Source organism: Ruditapes philippinarum, unplaced genomic scaffold (genome assembly GCF_026571515.1).
Source record: "Ruditapes philippinarum isolate M1 unplaced genomic scaffold, ASM2657151v2 ctg8472_1_1_1_1, whole genome shotgun sequence".
Lineage (NCBI taxonomy): Eukaryota > Metazoa > Mollusca > Bivalvia > Venerida > Veneridae > Ruditapes > Ruditapes philippinarum.
This window is the reverse complement of record NW_026853196.1, coordinates 30,280-40,961: the sequence shown is the minus strand read 5'-3', so window position 1 is coordinate 40,961 and position 10,682 is coordinate 30,280. Positions and strand designations below refer to the sequence as shown.

Below are 10,682 nucleotides of genomic sequence, written 5' to 3'. Positions count from 1 at the left end.
GCTTATCTTTCACAATTTGCCACTTCAAACAACTTTTCTATGTCCTTCCTGAATTTATGGGTATTTTGGAAAAAACACATACCGGTAAATATAACAATTATATTGTTAAAGCACAATATTTAAGACTTCTAAGCATAGTTACTATAGTAAAATGAGAAAAAATAGTATAATATTAAACTAAAAATAACGGACAATTTTTTTCTCATTTTAATATCATTATTATTATTATAATTTGTTTATTTGTGTTATCATTATTATCTTATTTATTATCTAAATAAATAGAGGATATTCAAGATTTTTCTATAAATATATGATTTATTTTCATCGAGTGGTATGAAAATAAATATTTCATGAGTGGCGGTAGCCACGAGTGAAATATGGTAATTTTCATGCTACAAGATGAAAATAAATCATGTATTTATAGAAAAAACTTGAATTTTCTGTTAATTATATGCATTTTTCTCTTTTTGACATTAAAATTTGAAAGACTTTCCCTTAAATTTTGTGTACTGGCAGAATTTAAAAGAAAGTAGTCCGGCAAGACACCAGTGAAATTACGGAAAATATGTTTCACTGCTGTGAAAAATAGATTTTTATAGTTAAAATACGGAAAATGAAAATACGCATTTTATTACATCAATATTTTTCAATATTTCATTTGTAAGTATATAATAAATATTATATATTTGCGCTAGTTTTTTTCCTAAAAAAGGTGATAATTAATGTAAATAATGATTACACTTTAGGTAAATGGATAAGTATTTTGTATAAACAGATAGCTGATTGACAATAATATGTTATTACTAGCTTGAACAATATGATATCAATATCAGTTTTTGATAGCTTTTAAATATTTTTTCTAATATTTGTTTTATTTACTACAAATTCTCACTGTAACAATATGATGCATGATGGAAAATGTTAAATAAAGTAACGAATTGTCACCAAAATAAAACAAATGCTTGCCTTATATTATTACCCTCAATTTTGTCATTGATCATACCATCTTTATTAAAACGGGGATAAACCATATATCAAAAATGTTTTCATCTACATAAATAACAAAGAACATACTAACGCATGAGGAATGCAATGAAAAAAGCAGCATGTATTGAACAGAATTATACCATATGCGAACACCCATACTGATTTCGGAGAATGAACTGCATTACTGACAGTATTACTTACCCATTTCAAAAAGTATAAGAAATATAACATACATGTATTCTTCTATGTATACGTATATGTGTTCATCAAATAACTCCGAACAACGATTTCCAACATTATCCTTAGAAAATAAACCCATATGAAAAGATAGAGGAAAACGGACAGGTACAATGCGTTTGAGGTTTAAAAGATAGGGGAATTATTCCCCTAACTCAATTCTCTCTTTCTGCATGTAAATTTGTTGCTGAAAAAGTGCATAGAGGTAGACCCCCGGAAAAAGGACATCTGGAATTTCCTTTTTTATTCTGGAACGCATTATTCGCTTTCGCGTACCTCATTTTTGAAGAGTACATAATGGGAGGTAACTCTTTGCACTCAGTAGTTTTTTGTTTCATTAAAATATACATGTAAATAAATATATGTAGCTATCATAGAATTTAAATAAAACATATGAATATCCATACTACGTCAAACCGTGTACATTTTAAATTTGTTTTTTTTTCAAAAGTCATGCAGTGTATTTCTCACGATCACCGAATTACACTCCCGCAAAAAATTAGCCGCTTCCTTTGTGCTACTCACTTAATGAAATTGTTTTGTTATAAGATTTCGTCACCTGAAGGACGAATTAGCCCGGAGCGCTGACAAAACAAGACTGACACATTTAGTCGCTAATTGCTCAATAATTTCTTCCTTAGTTGACCTTTGTGTTTGGTCACCATTGTTTATCTCAAGGTGTCAAACGAATACAGACCAAGTGCCAATACGTGACCTCGTTAAATTATGAAAATTACGCATGGGATGTCGAAAATATGTACGTTGTAACCGATATCTCGCTAAAACCGATCTTGCTAGAAACGATATAAAATGAAAAGAAAATAGAAGGAAAAGGGGTTACCTACCTTATCATCTACTGTTGCTGCTATTGGCATTACATCAAAACAGTCATTGATTGCCTCCCTTAGTTGGCTACCTATACTGTCACAAAACTTAGACAGGCACTCGCTGAATAACAACAGATAACATAATTTGCATTACAGTATTTCACTTGCAAAACAAGTGACACAACATTGTCACAAAATAATGGTTTTCTGTCAATGAAAACAATAACAACAACAATTAAACAACAACACAGGGCCATTGCTCCAAGATGTTTCATGTAAAAAATATAGGCCCTTGGGCTTCCAGATACATGTTCAGCAAGCTTAATATGATTATTTTTCGGCATTGGGCCACAAACTCATAATCGGTCACATAACACTCATAATCAGTTGAAATGGCTTGCAATCATGTTACTACACATAACAAGAGTATTGAAACATCTTACGTTTTGAACGAGAACATTTCTTGTACACTCCGTAACTCATGGTTACCCCTCAACAGGTGAAATTTGTGAGGGGCTAAAATCTTCTGTGCAAACAAATATGAAATGACCTGGGAAATAAAAATAACATATAATTATAAATGTTGATCTTTCATGAAGGCATCGTGTTATTGGCTCATTCAAATCATTATTCTTGAAAAATTTATCTTATATTGCAATAAATAGATATAGAGAGTTCTACTTATAGTATCTTTAAAGCAAACTTTATCAATCACTGCAAATCATTTATACTAATAGTTGAGGTTTTAAGAATTGGCTATCTAAGTGAAGTTTAATAAACATAAGTGCCGGTTTTAAGATCTTTCAATCAATCTTTAAGTTCATTTACCTTGATAACTTCAACACAACCTAACTTTAATTTGTTTTCAAATCATAATTGAATGAATATCCTTAGAGAAACATAAAATCATATGACATTAAACAAAAATCAAGTACGCATGTACCTCAATTCCAAAGTCACCTCTGTCAACATAATCTCGAAGGAACAAGAAGGAAGCTGGTGTTAATAAAGGTCCTAATCTCCATAAAGCTTTCTCAAAACATATCAAATCTCTATAGTTCCCATGAATATCTCCTAAAATACCAAGAAAAAATACATGAGAAAATACCACAAATTCACTTTTTCTTTTGTCTCATTTATTTCGAGTTTTCTTTTGATTTCAACAATTTTTGGATTTTCCCCTTAACTGGCTTTCCTGCATAATAACCATGTACAAACTTCTGTGAAAGTGACAACTACTTATCCCACATGATTATTTAATCAGTAGTGGGCAACAAATGACCATTAATCTAAATATCCGCGAGAAAATTGCCCTCGAAAGGATCAAACCAGCAACCCCTCCATTAAAATGCTCTCCCTTTTTTGGTAAAGCCTCAGAACAGGATTGAACCAGAATCTTCTGCATTATAAATCTAAAGCTCTTTCTATTGAGCTATAGTGTCGGCTAAAATATTTTACAATGATAAATTCAGAATGTTTACAGAAATCAATGTCAATGAGTTCAAATACAAAATACTACAAGAGGATCATGATGTCCCTGAGTCGCTCACCAGAAACAACTGCTTTTCAGTGTTGGAAATTATCCATTGTCAATACAGTCAACTATCGTTATCTCGGCATCGCTTTTCTCAATATTTCGTTATCTCGATGAAATTTTGAAAGTCCCGATTTTCTTCCTTCTTTATCTATATTGGAAATATTTGTTTATCTCGATATTTTTATTTCGATAGTTTCAGTATCTCGATGTAAAATTTCAGCCCCAACAGTTATTTTCACACTTTTATCCTTTGTTTATCTGGACTAATAGTTTTCTTTCGTCTGTTCCATTCAGGCGTGTGAAAAACACAAACTAGACGATAATTACTCAATAGCGTGTGTCATAATGATGATTATGTTTGTAACAGGTTTAGCTGTTTTTATAAAAGTTAATCTATTTAGCGTTTTCATTGACTTATGTCCAAAATGAGTGAATTTTACGTTCTTCATAGATATTCGAAGACTGTATCTATCTATTCATTATGACTTTAAATGTAAATGAAATAGTGAAAGTATAGAAACGCTATCGTTGCAATATTGTTTCACAACATCACCACCAAAATCAGTCAGCAGTCGAACAATCTCGAGAAAGACCCGATAAGTAACCCGGGAGGATATCCGGATCAACCACCCTGAAAACAATGTTTTCACTATATTGGTGTATTACTGAGTAAACCTCACTTTGTGTTTTTATCCCAGACACCCGTATTTCCGCTGGTAAACATCAACTAATATTACTTTAATTTGTTAAATGACTAGGCCTAGGAAAACAAGACATTGGGATATCATAGTTTATTCGACATAAGGTATGCACATGTCTTTTGCAAAAATCAGTCTCTGCCTTATTCAAACCCTAATATGTTTATTTCGACATTTTGTTATCTCGATATTTTTTGGACAGTCCCGATGACTTCGAGATAACAAGAGTCGACTGTATTTTCTTATAGTAAATTTGAGCATAGAATATCTTTAAACAAAAATTTGAAGAAATGTCATGACCTGGGGCATTTAAGCTTTAGCTTAAACTAGGCCAATCAAATTACCGGTAATATGAGCAAACTTGATTAAAGACTACCTACGATTAGTAAAAATTCTACAGACAAAGTTTGTTGATCATTTAGTAGGACATGATGTTCAAGGTTTTTCTATTTTTACCTTTAGTGGCCCCTAAAAGGGGCCAATCAAATATATATGAGTACACTTAATAAAAAACTACCTAAGAATGCTACAAATAAAAGTTGGTGTTCATCCATCAATAAAGTCTGTAGAAGCAGACGTTTAAAGGTATTTCTATTTTTAGTTTTAGCGGCCCCTAAACAGGGCCAATCAAATTAATATGAGCAAACTTGATAAAAGACTACCCAAAAATGCTACAGACACAATTTGGTGATCATCCATCCATAAGTTCTGTAGAAGAAGTTGTCTAAAGGTTTTTTTATTTTTAGCTCTAGAGACCCCTAAAAGGGGCCAATCAAATTAATATGAGTAAACTTGATTAAAGACTTCCTAAGAATGCTGCAGACAAAGTTTGGTGATCATCCATCTATTAGTTCTGTAGAAAAAGACATTTAAAGGTATTTCTTTTTTTAGCTTAAGCGGCCTCTAAAAGGAGCCAATCAAATTTATATGAGCAAATTTGATAAAAGACTACCTAAGAATGCTACAGAAAAAGTTTGGTGATCATCCATCAGTTAGTTCTGTAGTAGAAGATGTTTATAGGTTTTTCTATTTTTAGCTCTAGAGACCCCTAAAAGGGGCCAATCAAATTAATATGAGCACACTTGATGCAAGACTACGGACTGACGGATGACGGACGCCGGATCATCCCCCTATAGCTACCTTCGGTTCTTGTGAGCTAAAAATTGAATGACCATTGCATAGAAGGCAAACTATGCCAGGTTTATCATCCTCATATCTCCTAACTCATGAAATTATCTTTCCATAGTTTTAGTTTGAAACACTTGATAACTGGGTGAATATACTTATCAATTACTGCAATCTCCATTTAAAGCGGCACGCCTCCAGATTCATGCTAATTTTCATGAAAATTTTGAAAATATGTTTCATAGTTTTATTCAGTGAAATAACCAAAAGGAAGCAATTTACACAAAATCTATGGCACTTACAACCCACGTAAATTTACTAAAAAGAGGACAAAATATGCAAAAATGGCCCTTACTGTGTTAGCAATGCAGTAGAAATATAGTTATAAATACTGTAAAATCGGCCATTAATCGCACATAACATGTGAATTATTACTAGAACTTTGAATCTTTACACTTTTCCTTAAATCTTAGTACATTTTTCTCAGGTTTGGTTTTATTGAAATTCGCTCATCTGGAGGCGTGCATATTTAAATGAGTAAAACATTTAATAATTATATAAAATCTCAAGTTACAATTGAACAATTTTATATACATAATCACCTAAGATATACATTGGAGCTTTTAATTTGAGCAATCTTGGTTCATCTGAGAGAATGTCCTTGACCTGTCTACACAATGTTAACAAACATTTAGCAAGGGCATTCTTGTCTACCTGTCCCCAGTCAAATGCATTCTGAAAATGAATAGAAACTGTATGTTACATTTATATCAAATATCAATATTCATGCATTTATAATATAAAATTACTTTAAAATTCTTAGCAACTCCCATGTGAAACAGAATCCATTTAAAATTATGAAAATTATAAAATTTAAATTACATTTTAACTGTTATTAGCCTAAAGGCTTTGAAAGGTAGTAGCTATCATATCATGACTTTCCGGCTTTACAAAACAAATGTGCACCTTAGTAGCCCCACAAATGTTCTGGAGCGTATCATAATATGACGGGATAACAGTGATGGTACGAAAACATTCGCAGTTCTTAAAACTTACATTTATCGATTAATTAAAACATGATAATTTTAGATCGAACATGACATGAATGCCTGAAGTTTATTTGAAAGACTTTTATAATAGCCATTATCTCTCTTTATTGACCTCTCTTTCTGGATTTAGCAGTACTTGTCAGGTATAAAGGAAATATGATTATGCCCCAACCCCCAGTCTAAAACCCATCATTCTTTAACTTACAATTATAGGCCAATAATATATACGCTATAACTAGGTGTACATTAAACAATTAGTACCTTTGTGAAAGATCCATTATCTCCCTTTATTGACCTCTCAAAGTATTTAAGACCAGTTAACATTTTATAAGGATGAGATCGTTGATTGAAAGAATCAATAGACGACATCCGTTGAAATCATGATATATCTCCTAAATGTGTAAGTTACGTGTTTGTAATAGCCCCATTGCCTGATTACATGAATAATTTATCAATCTTTTCTATATTTTATATGTATATAGTGAATTATACTTTTAAATGACCTTTTATAACATTAACAGGTAGATTCCTAGCAAAGAAAAAAATTATCCAAGATATTTTGAGAATCAAATGAAGGGTAAGTGATTCCATTCATACAGCAAAACTCAGTGAAACAGAACACTCCCATTGTGATTTAATAAAATGCAAAAATAGCAATTTTAAAGAAAACCATTCACAATGTCATTCCCATATTGCCATCACTTCATGCAATGCCCTAGTTTTGCGTACCATGACAATATGTGTTGCCAAATCGTACCTGTGTTGTTTATGGGCCGCTGTAAAAGGATTACCCTCTGGAGGTTTAAATCCATCATTATTTGGCCCTGGACTTTTTAGTGTAAAGAACTGATATAAATATTTGTTTAACCTCTAGCCATAACTATGCTATTATCATGATCTTGTAATTTACATAACAAATCTTTTTTAGGGGGCGTGGACGGTAACTTGCACTTTCCAGTACCGTCCATGAACAGGCTCAATCAAACCGAGCCTGCAACATTTTCAATTTTGCCATGTTGGGCTTTCTTTAAGGATTCTGTATTTATCTATTTTAAAATATAAGACACACGCGACTTTGATATACAAATACTCAGACCAAGCAGCCAATAACATAAAAAATAATGACATTAAATGGAAAAATATAATTGGCAAGCATTGATAGAGAAAGAAATTTCAACTAATAAAATATTAAAATACATCTTATTGGTCATTTAATGAAACTATATCTGAATACAAAAAGATAATTCTTAAAGTTTTTTTTTACCAATATCAGTATACATATTTTTCTGCTTTTACATAAGAACAACATCAATTTAAGTATTGCTTCAAAAATAAAGCATGATAGATTGAATAGAGGTTCAGTACCACAAACTTAAAGATTTATAAACAATTTTTAGCATTTATGACTTTCTTTAGGTTACACAACTAAAAATATGACATTGGTAGCAAAAATTTAATCTAAATCTAATTAAGTCTTACTCGAACTTTCAAAAGAATGAAAAGAACTTTCGAAAGAATGAAAAAAGACCAAACAAAACAACAAACAAGCAAAACAAACAAACAAAAATCATGCATTTCCAAGCTTTTTGTTTGGTTCAATTGGATCAGATATTTTGGACGGGATCTCTATTACGGTAGTTCCATGTCACTATCAGGAGTATTGTCATCTGTTTCTGAACTGCATATACGTAATTATATCATAGTCAAATCCAAATACTGTTGCTGAACATAACATTATAATTGACGGTGTAAAACAACGTGTGATCCTCTATGAATCACTTTCAGCAAAAGTAGAACCAAAGAAAAGACACTAACTAGATATCTTTCTCACATGTACTAAAATGTATCTATAGGACACCAGCGCCCCGACACTTCATTGTTTTGTCATTCTCCTGACTCTTGCATATAGAGTCAGACCAGCTGGCATATCTATCCGATCTTACCAAACTGTATATTGTTGTCTTCCAAACTTTAAATTTTCATCTTGATATCCCCAAAATTAATAATGGTAATTTCCAACGATAAAATGTAGAAGTGTCCATTTTAAGAAATTTAACAAGTTAAAGGCTAATCAAAACATATAATTCTTTCATAAACAAGTCTTTGTTAACTACATAAACGCTAGGGGAGGGCAACATTGACCCCAGAGGTGCATAATTTATTGACGTTTTGAAGAGGACTAAGCGGTTCTACAAGCCAAATACCTAAGCTTTGGACAGTGAAATTTCTGAGAAGGCGATTCTTCAACATTTTATAAGTACAAATTTCTATTTAGCCACAGATATTTTCAAATTTATTGAAACTTTTTTAATATTCAGAAAGATAAATATCTTTGTTTATATTTATAATTAAAACTAAAATGTCTATATTTGGAGCTTTTACTTTAAATGACTAACAATTCAGCATATCATTCAAACATTAAATGTAAACATTCATGTAAATATTGTCAACAACCCATTTCATAAAAAAAAAATACTGATTATTCTGAATAACCCTATTAAGTTTCACTGATAACACAATGATGGCCGTTCAACGTAATTTGTCATCCTACTTTCTGAAGAAATTTGCTCACTTACCAAATTTACGTAAATATAGATAAACCCAAATTGATTTAAAATGTCATTTAAATACAGCTTTACCTTTAGCACACAAGGGTATAGTCTATCTTTTGATTGGTGGTTTTAAACTTACGTCTCACAGTCTATTTGGTAGTTTAAATATACATGGAATTTCCCAACACTATTACCGAAATACTGATATGATAATATCCAGGGTATTTTATTTATCAAACCGACAAGGACAATAACGTTGCTTAAATCTTTAGTCATCTTTACGTATCAACCATTATATTTTATTAGACTTTTTTCTACAAAACAACTTTTAAAGTAAGTTTATTTTATTTTTAATTGATTTCATCTTTTTTGTTTGGTTATATTTAATTAGGTTTATAGATATCTTTCATATATTTACAGATAAACATTAAAGTAAAATAGCTACCGTATCTCACATATTTTTTCATTGCCTTTACCCTACTGTTGAATTAATAGAATTGCTCTGATGAAAATTCTTATATGGAACCCAGGTCATAATGGATTTTTACAGCGACATTAATCCTGTTGGTGCCAGAGTGATAAACCGTCAGTAAAAAGCAAAACCAGCCTTCTGCCGACGGCTTAATTCAAATTTCACTTTAATATTCCTCCATTAAATTTAAAGAGATCTATAAAAGAGAAGTTGAGTTAGTAACGCAGTATAAATATGGCGATAAATACTGCACAATCAGTTATTAATCGCGTGCAACATGTTGATTTAACTTGAGTCTTTTTTCACATTTCTTAAACTTGTTATACGTTTTTCTCAGTTTGACTTTCTTTAAGTATTTTGGCTCATGTGAAGGCATATAGAGTAGAGTAGAGTAAAATTCAACATTTCAATCACGTATGTGTTTAAATGTACAAAATACATTACTCTCTGACACTACAATCCATACTGAACGATTCATTACGAATATTTGTAGTCTTACCGTCAGTTTATTTTTAGAACATACTGGGGACCCTAGTATTGCACCACAATGGAAAATCATCAAAGATAGGGAAAACTAACAAAACACAGGGAAACCAATCATGACATAAAAATAAATGCAACACAATAAAATGTAGTTCTCTTGTATGAATTACAAATATACCGTAAAAACATGCCTCTGCATCGAGTCAAACATCTGTAAGCAAGACATTAAGAGACTTCAGAAAATATCTTTCTTAGTAATTTAATCTTAAGCTGGAAGAAACATTGAAGAAGAAACGTTAGTTCCTTACCATGTCACTTCAGGTAAGTGGGTTCCTTCTTTATTCATATAAAGTAATGTCTTCAGGTCGGTGAAGGAAGTTATTGTTTGGCATATGTGTAATTCGTACAAGAGAATGACCATATATTTGGTATTTTGACGGCATATGTGTATATAAATGTTGAAGTTTAACTCGGTGCAGGTACCCTATTACAGCATATGTGAAATTTATACAAGAGAACTACATTTTATTGTGTGTATTTATTGTTCTGCAATGAGTGGTTTCCCTGATTTTTGTTGGTTTGCCCTATCTTTTGTTGATTTCTCATTGTTGTGCAAAACTAGGGTTCCCAATATGTTCTAAAAATAAACTTGCGGTCCGCCTACACATATCTTTAATGAATCATTCAGTATGGATTATAGCATAAAGGAGAGAAC

General features: G+C 31.5%; 1 protein-coding gene across 1 annotated transcript; it reads right to left on the bottom strand.

Annotated features, from left to right (window-relative positions):
- Positions 1-1,886: 1,886 nt before the first annotated feature.
- On the bottom strand, positions 1,887-6,854 carry LOC132736047 (uncharacterized). The gene is made up of 5 exons (XM_060723098.1): positions 6,722-6,854; positions 6,014-6,146; positions 2,995-3,125; positions 2,495-2,601; positions 1,887-2,172 (listed from the first exon to the last, which is right to left on the bottom strand). The coding sequence occupies exons 1-5, from the start codon at positions 6,827-6,829 to the stop codon at positions 2,019-2,021; spliced, it is 633 nt and encodes a 210-aa protein (XP_060579081.1). The 5' UTR covers positions 6,830-6,854; the 3' UTR covers positions 1,887-2,018.
- Positions 6,855-10,682: the final 3,828 nt, after the last annotated feature.